Here is a 13,137-nt window from a genome sequence, read left to right on the forward strand (position 1 = left end):
CGGGCCCTTAGTAAATGACCCCCATTGTCTGCTCTGTGGCCTGTGGCTATACACTGAGTGGGTACAGGTGAATGCAGCTATTGCTCCCTGTTATCAGCCACTAAACATTACTTTTCCTCAATGAGAGGAGTGGTGGGTGTGTAGTTACCTGCAGCCCCCGGGGTCACCACCAGCAGTAATGGGGGGGGGGGGGGGGATTCTGCACAGTGGGGCACATTTACTTACCCGGTCCAGTCGCGATCCAGCGGCAGGTTCTCCGGCGCTGATTCGGGTTCTGCCGGGATTCACTTAGGTCCGTGCCCCGATATTCACCAGGTGTCGCTGCTGCGCCGAGGTCCGCCGGAGTTCACCTGCTTTTTTCTGGTGTATGTGAGTGCTTGATCTTGCGACACAAATGGCTTTTTAAATTCTGCGGTTTTTCCGAATCCTTCGGGTTGTCCGGTGGCCACGCCCCTGATTTCTGTCGCGTGAAAGTCGGCGCGATTGCGCCAAAAATCAATCGTGTGCGCCACAATCCCGTGAAATACAGCGCAAAGCGGAAATATTTGGGAAAAACCCGACGGATTCGTGGCTGTGGACCCTTAGTAAATGTGCCCCACTGCGTCAGATGTGATAGCGCCCCCCCCCCCCGCTACCCATACAAGGGGCAAGTGACGGCGGACAGCACCGGAGACCCCTCTGTTACCTGCCAATCACGTATACGCTCTGATGCCGCCCCCTCCCCATACATCACCAGCCTCAGGCATATTATATATAAAACAACATTTATTGAAAAATCTTTGGAGAAGAATCCCTGCCCCCCACCCCCCCCAGGACCCCTCCCTGTACCTGCTCAGAGACAAGTTATAAAATCAGGTGTTTAGGAGGGGGTTCAGTGCTATGGGGGAGGGACCCCATTGTATAAAGGGGGAGGGGCTTCTGCATGGCAGTGTCGTACTTATAGCTCATTGATCTGATTGTCTCGGCTAATCCTACTGCACACAACACGACTAATAGCGGCCAGAAGACCCCCGACATTACAGCATAGGAGGGGGCTCCGGAGAAATAAAATCTAAGGCAAATTTCTATACTACTTAATTCGTTCACCTTTTAAACATTTCTGCTTGCTGACAGTGAATAAGAACATCATTGCCAAGATCCAGATCACCTGTTAAAACGTATTCATTCTTACAGCTGAGGGTTTGCTACTATTGTATCTGCTCCCACTGATTGTAATAAGTAATAAATTCAATGTATCAGCACAAACTACCACCCCCTCCCCGCCGCAAAAAACGTGAAGAACAGAGGTGTAATGTATCAATTAAAAAATCCCATTGACTTCAATGTATATTTAGCCTTAACTGGGCACGAGAGAGAACTAAGCTGTAAATGTTGTTAACTGTTAATTACCAGTAATGCAGTTGTAACAAAACCTCAGCTGTGAAAAGTAGCATTCCAGGATTGGTCTCTATACACTGACAGCAAGAAGAGATATTGAAGCTGAAGACTAGAATTAAACAATGATTAAGCTGTATTTACAGTGGACTAGACCGTCCCTTTAAGGGTTTGGTGACCTGGATTGTCCCTGTGCTTCCTATAATGTGTGGGGTGGAGGTAAGTGGGTGCTGGGGTTACCCCTCTATAAGGCACTGCTGATGAGACGCGGCAGTCACACAATATCTGACATATCCTGCGCTGCCGCGTTACTATCCACGGACAGAAAGTGCCGCCAGTTCTGGAGAAATCCCTGGTTATAGGTCCCCGTGTCCACAACCAGACCCCCGAGGACGCGGCGGCCGCTCTTCTCCCGCAGGGCGATCCTCGCCTCCCGCTCCGTCACGTTGTAGCTGATGTTCAGCAGCTGGATGACCAGGACGTAGCCCATGCCCGCCGAGACCATGGCACAATACCACACACAGGTGAAGGCAAACGATGTGCTGGGCAGAGACACCAAGAGAAGAGCCATAAAGGGGAACTCCAGCCATAGCGATCAGTACTATCACTCCCATCATCCACAAGGCTCCATATCTGCCCAGTGAAACCCCATATATCTACAGAAACTGCTTTACCTGTAGTCAGCGTAGACTCCCGGGCAGTAGAATAAGGCACTGAAGACGCTGCGCCCCCGACACATCGCTCCAAGGGTCACAGCTATCCCGTATACAGAGGTGAACTGGAAAATCACCAGCAGCAAGAGGAAGAACGTGTGATTACCAGCTCCAATACAGTTATTAATCCTGCAAGAAAAAACTGCTATAATACTGCCCTCTATGTACAGGAATATAACTACTATAATACTGCCCCCTATGTACAGGAATATAACTACTATAATACCGCCCCCTATGTACAGGAATATAACTACTATAATACTGCCCCCTATGTACAAGAATATAACTACTATAATACTGCCCCCTATGTACAAGAATATAACTACTATAATACTGCCCCCTATGTACAAGAATATAACTACTATAATACTGCCCCCTATGTACAAGAATATAACTACTATAATACTGCCCCCTATGTACAGGAATATAACTACTATAATACTGCCCCCTATGTACAGGAATATAACTACTATAATACTGTCCCCTATGTACAGGAATATAACTACTATAATACTGCCCCCTATGTACAGGAATATAACTACTATAATACTGCCCCCTATGTACAGGAATATAACTACTATAATACTGCCCCATATGTACAAGAATATAACTACTATAATACTGCCTCCTATGTACAGGAATATAACTACTATAATACTGCCCCCTATGTACAGGAATATAACTACTATAATACTGCCCCCTATGTACAGGAATATAACTACTATAATACTGCCCCCTATGTACAAGAATATAACTACCATAATACTGCCTCCTATGTACAGGAATATAACTACTATAATACTGCCCCCTATGTACAAGAATATAACTACTATAATACTGCCCCTATGTACAAGAATATAACTACTATAATACTGCCCCCTATGTACAAGAATATAACTACTATAATACTGCCCCCTATGTACAAGAATATAACTACTATAATACTGCCCCCTATGTACAAGTATATAACTACTATAATACTGCTCCTATGTACAGGAATATAACTACTATAATACTGCCCCCTATGTACAAGAATATAACTACTATAATACTGCCCCCTATGTACAAGAATATAACTACTATAATACTGCCCCCTATGTACAAGAATATAACTACTATAATACTGCTCCCTATGTACAAGAATATAACTACTATAATACTGCCCCTATGTACAAGAATATAACTACTATAATACTGCCCCCTATGTACAAGAATATAACTACTATAATACTGCCCCCTATGTACAAGAATATAACTACTATAATACTGCTCCCTATGTACAAGAATATAACTACTATAATACTGCTCCCTATGTACAGGAATATAACTACTATAATACTGCCCCCTATGTACAAGAATATAACTACTATAATACTGCCCCTATGTACAAGAATATAACTACTATAATACTGCCCCTATGTACAAGAATATAACTACTATAATACTGCCCCTATGTACAAGAATATAACTACTATAATACTGCTCCTATGTACAGGATGATTACAGTGCTCCCGTCTGTAGGTGACCTGGGCTGCCACCTACCACACACAGTGATGGTCCATGCGCTGGACACAGCTCCCGCAGATCCTGCAGTGGCCGCTCCTCGGGGGTCTCAGCACTTGGCAGATCTTGCACCAGTTCTTCTCTGTGATGAGATTGTGGTTTTCCTCCTGGATTCCAGAGTGACCCCCATCCTCAGACTCCCTCTTCCCCCTTAGTGTCCCCCCTGGCGCCTTCTTGAGGTATCCTGGATCCCGCTTTGCTTTCGCCAGGAACAGCAGGGTCAGCAGGAGGCCGCAGGTGACAGCGGAGAAGTGACCCCAGCCGACGTGACCTTTGAGGAGAACTTCCCGCACAAAATTATAGTACATGTAGCCCAGGGAGAAGAGGGCGAGGCTGAGGAAGAGGAGGGTCTTGCCCTTGCGTCGGTGCGTCAGCTGATAATACCAGATCACCAGGATCGGCAGAGAGACGAGGACCACAACCCCCAGCAGAACATGGAGAGCGGCCACATGCAGGGAGACAGGGAGCAGGAGCAGCGGGGGGAGGATACTGAGGTCAACCCTCCTGGCCCCCCGAATCCATGGGACACGGAAGCGATCAGACACCGTCTCCATCACCCGCACCAGGACCTCCGGCTGCAGCGACTTACAGGTGATCCATCTACAGAAGAGCAGACAGGGAGGAAGAATAGTGAGTGCAGCTCTGGAGTATAATACATGAAAAGCAATGTCATGTGACTGCACCAGCAGCAGAATAGTGAAGTGCAGCTGTGTAGGGCTCAGTGTGTACACAGTGGACCAGTGAGTGCAGCAGTGCAGTGCGAGGCTCGGTGTGTACACAGTGGACCAGTGAGTGCAGCAGTGCAGTGCGAGGCTCGGTGTGTACACAGTGGACCAGTGAGTGCAGCAGTGCGGTGCGAGGTTCGGTGTGTACACAGTAGACTAGTGAGTGCAGATGTGCTCGGTGTGTACACAGTGGACTAGTGAGTGCAGCTGTGCAGTGTGGGGCTTGGTGTGTAAAACGCAGAAAAGTGAGTACAGTTGTGAAGTGCAGGGCTCGGTGTGTACACAGTAGACTAGTGAGTGCAGCTGTGCAGGGCTCGGTGTGTACACAGTAGACTAGTGAGTGCAGCTGTGCAGGGCTCAGTGTGTACACAGTGGACTAGTGAGTGCAGCTGTGCAGGGCTCAGTGTGTACACAGTGGACTAGTGAGTGCAGCTGTGCAGGGCTCAGTGTGTACACAGTGGACTAGTGAGTGCAGCTGTGCAGGGCTCAGTGTGTACACAGTGGACTAGTGAGTGCAGCTGTGCAGGGCTCAGTGTGTACACAGTGGACTAGTGAGTGCAGCTGTGCAGGGCTCAGTGTGTACACAGTGGACTAGTGAGTGCAGCTGTGCAGGGCTCAGTGTGTACACAGTGGACTAGTGAGTGCAGCTGTGCAGGGCTCAGTGTGTACACAGTGGACTAGTGAGTGCAGCTGTGCAGGGCTCAGTGTGTACACAGTGGACTAGTGAGTGCAGCTGTGCAGGGCTCAGTGTGTACACAGTGGACTAGTGAGTGCAGCTGTGCAGGGCTCAGTGTGTACACAGTGGACTAGTGAGTGCAGCTGTGCAGGGCTCAGTGTGTACACAGTGGACTAGTGAGTGCAGCTGTGCAGGGCTCAGTGTGTACACAGTGGACTAGTGAGTGCAGCTGTGCAGGGCTCAGTGTGTACACAGTGGACTAGTGAGTGCAGCTGTGCAGGGCTCAGTGTGTACACAGTGGACTAGTGAGTGCAGCTGTGCAGGGCTCAGTGTGTACACAGTGGACTAGTGAGTGCAGCTGTGCAGGGCTCAGTGTGTACACAGTGGACTAGTGAGTGCAGCTGTGCAGGGCTCAGTGTGTACACAGTGGACTAGTGAGTGCAGCTGTGCAGGGCTCAGTGTGTACACAGTGGACTAGTGAGTGCAGCTGTGCAGGGCTCAGTGTGTACACAGTGGACTAGTGAGTGCAGCTGTGCAGGGCTCAGTGTGTACACAGTGGACTAGTGAGTGCAGCTGTGCAGGGCTCAGTGTGTACACAGTGGACTAGTGAGTGCAGCTGTGCAGGGCTCAGTGTGTACACAGTGGACTAGTGAGTGCAGCTGTGCAGGACTCAGTGTGTACACAGTGGACTAGTGAGTGCAGCTGTGCAGGGCTCAGTGTGTACACAGTGGACTAGTGAGTGCAGCTGTGCAGGGCTCAGTGTGTACACAGTGGACTAGTGAGTGCAGCTGTGCAGGGCTCAGTGTGTACACAGTGGACTAGTGAGTGCAGCTGTGCAGGGCTCAGTGTGTACACAGTGGACTAGTGAGTGCAGCTGTGCAGGGCTCAGTGTGTACACAGTGGACTAGTGAGTGCAGCTGTGCAGGGCTCAGTGTGTACACAGTGGACTAGTGAGTGCAGCTGTGCAGGGCTCAGTGTGTACACAGTGGACTAGTGAGTGCAGCTGTGCAGGGCTCAGTGTGTACACAGTGGACTAGTGAGTGCAGCTGTGCAGGGCTCAGTGTGTACACAGTGGACTAGTGAGTGCAGCTGTGCAGGGCTCAGTGTGTACACAGTGGACTAGTGAGTGCAGCTGTGCAGGGCTCAGTGTGTACACAGTGGACTAGTGAGTGCAGCTGTGCAGGGCTCAGTGTGTACACAGTGGACTAGTGAGTGCAGCTGTGCAGGGCTCAGTGTGTACACAGTGGACTAGTGAGTGCAGCTGTGCAGGGCTCAGTGTGTACACAGTGGACTAGTGAGTGCAGCTGTGCAGGGCTCAGTGTGTACACAGTGGACTAGTGAGTGCAGCTGTGCAGGGCTCAGTGTGTACACAGTGGACTAGTGAGTGCAGCTGTGCAGGGCTCAGTGTGTACACAGTGGACTAGTGAGTGCAGCTGTGCAGTGCGGGGCTCGGTGTGTAAAAAGCAGAAAAGTGAGTGCAGTTGTGAGTGCAGGGTGTATACTGGTGAGTGCAGGGTCCCGGGCTCGGTGTATACTGGGGAGTGCAGGGTCCCGGGCTCGGTGTATACTGGGGAGTGCAGGGGTCCCGGGCTCGGTGTATACTGGGGAGTGCAGGGGTCCCGGGCTCGGTGTATACTGGGGAGTGCAGGGGTCCCGGGCTCGGTGTATACTGGGGAGTGCAGGGGTCCCGGGCTCGGTGTGTACTGGGGAGTGCAGGGTCCCGGGCTCGGTGTGTACTGGTGAGTGCAGGGGTCCCGGGCCCGGTGTATACTGGTGAGTGCAGGGGTCCCGGGCTCGGTGTATACTGGTGAGTGCAGGGGTCCCGGGCTCGGTGTATACTGGTGAGTGCAGGGGTCCCGGGCTCGGTGTATACTGGTGAGTGCAGGGGTCCCGGGCTCGGTGTATACTGGTGAGTGCAGGGGTCCCGGGCTCGGTGTATACTGGGGAGTGCAGGGGTCCAGGGCTCGGTGTATACTGGGGAGTGCAGGGGTCCCGGGCTCGGTGTGTACTGGGGAGTGCAGGGTCCCGGGCTCGGTGTGTACTGGGGAGTGCAGGGTCCCGGGCTCGGTGTATACTGGCGAGTGCAGGGGTCCCGGGCTCGGTGTATACTGGGGAGTGCAGGGGTCCCGGGCTCGGTGTATACTGGGGAGTGCAGGGGTCCCGGGCTCGGTGTATACTGGGGAGTGCAGGGGTCCCGGGCTCGGTGTATACTGGGGAGTGCAGGGGTCCCGGGCTCGGTGTATACTGGGGAGTGCAGGGGTCCCGGGCTCGGTGTATACTGGGGAGTGCAGGGGTCCCGGGCTCGGTGTATACTGGGGAGTGCAGGGGTCCCGGGCTCGGTGTATACTGGGGAGTGCAGGGGTCCCGGGCTCGGTGTATACTGGGGAGTGCAGGGGTCCCGGGCTCGGTGTATACTGGCGAGTGCAGGGGTCCCGGGCTCGGTGTATACTGGCGAGTGCAGGGGTCCCGGGCTCGGTGTATACTGGTGAGTGCAGGGGTCCCGGGCTCGGTGTGTACTGGTGAGTGCAGGGTCCCGGGCTCGGTGTATACTGGGGAGTGCAGGGGTCCCGGGCTCGGTGTGTACTGGGGAGTGCAGGGTGTATACTGGGGAGTGCAGGGTGTATACTGGGGAGTGCAGGGTCCCGGGCCCGGTGTATACTGGTGAGTGCAGGGTGTATACTGGTGAGTGCAGGGTCCCGGGCCCGGTGTATACTGGTGAGTGCAGGGGTCCCGGGCTCGGTGTATACTGGTGAGTGCAGGGTCCCGGGCTCGGTGTATACTGGTGAGTGCAGGGGTCCCGGGCTCGGTGTATACTGGTGAGTGCAGGGTCCCGGGCTCGGTGTATACTGGTGAGTGCAGGGTCCCGGGCTCGGTGTATACTGGGGAGTGCAGGGTGTATACTGGTGAGTGCAGGGGTCCCGGGCTCGGTGTATACTGGGGAGTGCAGGGGTCCCGGGCTCGGTGTATACTGGTGAGTGCAGGGGTCCCGGGCTCGGTGTATACTGGGGAGTGCAGGGGTCCCGGGCTCGGTGTATACTGGTGAGTGCAGGGTCCAGGGCTCGGTGTATACTGGGGAGTGCAGGGGTCCCGGGCTCGGTGTATACTGGTGAGTGCAGGGGTCCCGGGCTCGGTGTATACTGGTGAGTGCAGGGTCCCGGGCCCGGTGTATACTGGGGAGTGCAGGGTCCCGGGCTCGGTGTATACTGGTGAGTGCAGGGTCCCGGGCTCGGTGTATACTGGGGAGTGCAGGGGTCCCGGGCTCGGTGTATACTGGTGAGTGCAGGGTCCCGGGCTCGGTGTATACTGGTGAGTGCAGGGGTCCCGGGCTCGGTGTGTACTGGTGAGTGCAGGGTCCCGGGCTCGGTGTATACTGGGGAGTGCAGGGGTCCCGGGCTCGGTGTGTACTGGGGAGTGCAGGGTGTATACTGGGGAGTGCAGGGTGTACACTGGGGAGTGCAGGGTCCCGGGCTCGGTGTACACTGGGGAGTGCAGGGTCCCGGGCTCGGTGTGTACTGGGGAGTGCAGGGTCCCGGGCTCGGTGTATACTGGGGAGTGCAGGGGTCCCGGGCTCGGTGTATACTGGGGAGTGCAGGGTCCCGGGCTCGGTGTATACTGGTGAGTGCAGGGGTCCCGGGCTCGGTGTATACTGGGGAGTGCAGGGTCCCGGGCTCGGTGTATACTGGTGAGTGCAGGGGTCCCGGGCTCGGTGTATACTGGGGAGTGCAGGGTCCCGGGCTCGGTGTGTACTGGGGAGTGCAGGGGTCCCGGGCTCGGTGTATACTGGGGAGTGCAGGGTCCCGGGCTCGGTGTATACTGGGGAGTGCAGGGTCCCGGGCTCGGTGTATACTGGGGAGTGCAGGGGTCCCGGGCTCGGTGTACACTGGGGAGTGCAGGGTCCCGGGCTCGGTGTACACTGGGGAGTGCAGGGTCCCGGGCTCGGTGTGTACTGGGGAGTGCAGGGTCCCGGGCTCGGTGTATACTGGTGAGTGCAGGGGTCCCGGGCTCGGTGTATACTGGGGAGTGCAGGGGTCCCGGGCTCGGTGTATACTGGGGAGTGCAGGGGTCCCGGGCTCGGTGTATACTGGGGAGTGCAGGGGTCCCGGGCTCGGTGTATACTGGGGAGTGCAGGGGTCCCGGGCTCGGTGTACACTGGGGAGTGCAGGGTCCCGGGCTCGGTGTATACTGGTGAGTGCAGGGGTCCCGGGCTCGGTGTACACTGGGGAGTGCAGGGTCCCGGGCTCGGTGTATACTGGGGAGTGCAGGGTCCCGGGCTCGGTGTACACTGGGGAGTGCAGGGTCCCGGGCTCGGTGTACACTGGGGAGTGCAGGGTCCCGGGCTCGGTGTGTACTGGGGAGTGCAGGGTCCCGGGCTCGGTGTATACTGGTGAGTGCAGGGGTCCCGGGCTCGGTGTATACTGGGGAGTGCAGGGGTCCCGGGCTCGGTGTATACTGGGGAGTGCAGGGGTCCCGGGCTCGGTGTATACTGGGGAGTGCAGGGTCCCGGGCTCGGCGTATACTGGGGAGTGCAGGGTCCCGGGCTCGGTGTATACTGGTGAGTGCAGGGTCCCGGGCTCGGTGTATACTGGTGAGTGCAGGGGTCCCGGGCTCGGTGTATACTGGGGAGTGCAGGGTCCCGGGCTCGGTGTATACTGGGGAGTGCAGGGTCCCGGGCTCGGTGTATACTGGGGAGTGCAGGGGTCCCGGGCTCGGTGTATACTGGGGAGTGCAGGGTCCCGGGCCCGGTGTATACTGGTGAGTGCAGGGTCCCGGGCCCGGTGTATACTGGTGAGTGTCCGGTACCGGTCGCAGGCCTGGTCCAGGTCCTGGCAGTCGCACAGGCAGGCGGTCATGTGGCTCCTCTCGCCCTGGAGGTTGATGTACTCGCAGCAGCACAGCGGCTCCTCCTCCTCCTCCCCGGGGCTCCGCCGCCGCCTCCTCCCGCTCATGGCTCCGCTACCGGGGATCAGGCTCCGGACACATCCCGAGGCTCCGGGGCCCTGCAGAACACAAGGGAGAGAAGTGACAGAGAGCAGAGGAGGGTGACCCCAGGCTGACCCCTGACCCCGCGGCCTCCCCTCACACACAGCCCGACCTCCGCCGCTGCCCCGTTACCTGGCGACCGCTCCGGAGTGTCCTATCAACCTGACTGCTGGAAGCAGGGGGCGGGGCCTCACTTCCTGGTCTGGCCCCGCCCACATCACATGATCAGAGAGACCGCACCTTCTGCTCCCCCTCACCCATAGTGCACCCCATATACACAGATAGTGCACCCCATCATAATATACAGGACCCCACACACACACACAGATAGTGCACCCCATCATAATATACAGGACCCCACACACACACACAGATAGTGCCCCCCATCATAATATACAGGACCCCCCCACACACACAGATAGTGCACCCCATCATAATATACAGGACACCCCCACACACACACAGATAGTGCACCCCATCATAATATACAGGACCCCACACACACACACACAGATAGTGCACCCCATCATAATATACAGGACCCCCCCACACACACACACAGATAGTGCCCCCCATCATAATATACAGGACCCCCCCACACACACAGATAGTGCACCCCATCATAATATACAGGACCCCCCACACAAACAGATAGTGCCCCCCATCATAATATACAGGACCCCCCCCACACACACACAGATAGTGCCCCCCATCATAATATACAGGACCCCACACACACACACAGATAGTGCACCCCATCATAATATACAGGACCCCCCACACAAACAGATAGTGCACCCCATCATAATATACAGGACCCCACACACACACAGATAGTGCACCCCATCATAATATACAGGACCCCCCACACACACACAGATAGTGCACCCCATCATAATATACAGGACCCCCACACACACACAGATAGTGCACCCCATCATAATATACAGGACCCCCACACACACAGATAGTGCACCCCATCATAATATACAGGACCCCCACATACACACAGATAGTGCACCCCATCATAATATACAGGACCCCCCACATACACACAGATAGTGCACCCCATCATAATATACAGGACCCCCCACACACACACAGATAGTGCACCCCATCATAATATACAGGACCCCCACACACACACAGATAGTGCACCCCATCATAATATACAGGACCCCCACACACACAGATAGTGCACCCCATCATAATATACAGGACCCCCCCCCACACACACACACACAGATAGTGCCCCCCATCATAATATACAGGACCCCCACACACACACAGATAGTGCACCCCATCATAATATACAGGACCCCCCACACACACAGATAGTGCACCCCATCATAATATACAGGACCCCCCCCCCACACACACACAGATAGTGCACCCCATCATAATATACAGGACCCCCACACACACACAGATAGTGCACCCCATCATAATATACAGGACCCCCACACACACAGATAGTGCACCCCATCATAATATACAGGACCCCCCCCCCCCCCACACACACACACAGATAGTGCCCCCCATCATAATATACAGGACCCCCCACACACACACAGATAGTGCACCCCATCATAATATACAGGACCCCCCCCACACACACAGATAGTGCACCCCATCATAATATACAGGACCCCCCACACACACACAGATAGTGCACCCCATCATAATATACAGGACCCCACACACACACACAGATAGTGCCCCCCATCATAATATACAGGACCCCCCCACACACACAGATAGTGCACCCCATCATAATATACAGGACCCCCCACACACACACAGATAGTGCACCCCATCATAATATACAGGACCCCCCCACACACACACAGATAGTGCACCCCATCATAATATACAGGACCCCCCCCCACACACACACACACAGATAGTGCACCCCATCATAATATACAGGACCCCCCCACACACACACAGATAGTGCACCCCATAATAATATACAGGACCCCACACACACAGATAGTGCACCCCATCATAATATACAGGACCCCCCACACACACACAGATAGTGCACCCCATCATAATATACAGGACCCCACACACACAGATAGTGCACCCCATCATAATATACAGGACCCCACACACACAGATAGTGCACCCCATCATAATATACAGGACCCCACACACACACATACAGATAGTGCACCCCATCATAATATACAGGACCCCCCACACACACACAGATAGTGCACCCCATCATAATATACAGGACCCCCCCCACACACACAGATAGTGCCCCCCATCATAATATACAGGACCCCACACACACACACAGATAGTGCACCCCATCATAATATACAGGACCCCCACACACACACAGATAGTGCACCCCATCATAATATACAGGACCCCCCCCACACACACAGATAGTGCACCCCATCATTATATACAGGACCCCCCCCACACACACACAGATAGTGCACCCCATCATAATATACAGGACCCCCCACACACAGTGCACCCCATCATAATATACAGGACCCCACACACACAGATAGTGCACCCCATCATAATATACAGGACCCCACACACACAGATAGTGCACCCCATCATAATATACAGGACCCCCCCCCACACACAGATAGTGCACCCCATCATAATATACAGGACCCCCCCCCCCCACACACACACACAGATAGTGCCCCCCATCATAATATACAGGACCCCCCCACACACACACAGATAGTGCACCCCATCATAATATACAGGACCCCCACACACACACACAGATAGTGCACCCCATCATAATATACAGGACCCCCCCCCCCACACACACAGATAGTGCACCCCATCATAATATACAGGACCCCCACACACACACAGATAGTGCACCCCATCATAATATACAGGACCCCCACACACACACAGATAGTGCACCCCATCATAATATACAGGACCCCCCCACACACACAGATAGTGCACCCCATCATAATATACAGGACCCCCCCACACAGATAGTGCACCCCATCATAATATACAGGACCCCCCACACACACAGATAGTGCACCCCATCATAATATACAGGACCCCCCACACACACACAGATAGTGCACCCCATCATAATATACAGGAC

At 54.6% G+C, this 13,137-nt stretch overlaps 2 protein-coding genes across 3 annotated transcripts in view; both read right to left on the reverse strand.

Moving 5' to 3' along the window:
• Positions 1-2,138, reverse strand: part of QTRT2 (queuine tRNA-ribosyltransferase accessory subunit 2) — a 32,320-nt gene extending 30,182 nt beyond the window's left edge. Inside the window, exon 1 of the mRNA XM_072138936.1 lies at positions 2,049-2,138. The gene's annotated coding sequence lies outside the window, so the exon portion shown is untranslated. The remainder of the gene's footprint in view (positions 1-2,048) is intronic.
• ZDHHC23 (zDHHC palmitoyltransferase 23) lies at positions 925-10,258 on the reverse strand. Of its 2 annotated transcripts, none has more exons than XM_072138938.1 (5): positions 10,164-10,258; positions 9,852-10,048; positions 3,630-4,250; positions 2,049-2,216; positions 925-1,916 (listed from the first exon to the last, which is right to left on the reverse strand). In XM_072138938.1, exons 2-5 carry the CDS (start codon positions 9,995-9,997, stop codon positions 1,649-1,651), a joined length of 1,203 nt encoding a protein of 400 aa, XP_071995039.1. In that variant the 5' UTR covers positions 9,998-10,048; positions 10,164-10,258; the 3' UTR covers positions 925-1,648. The 2 variants fall into 2 exon arrangements, with proteins under 2 accessions (XP_071995039.1, XP_071995040.1); XM_072138939.1 differs by lacking the exon at positions 10,164-10,258 and adding an exon at positions 10,132-10,154.
• Between the last annotated feature and the right edge of the window lie 2,879 nt (positions 10,259-13,137).

This window comes from Engystomops pustulosus, chromosome 2, assembly GCF_040894005.1.
Source record: "Engystomops pustulosus chromosome 2, aEngPut4.maternal, whole genome shotgun sequence".
NCBI lineage: Eukaryota > Metazoa > Chordata > Amphibia > Anura > Leptodactylidae > Engystomops > Engystomops pustulosus.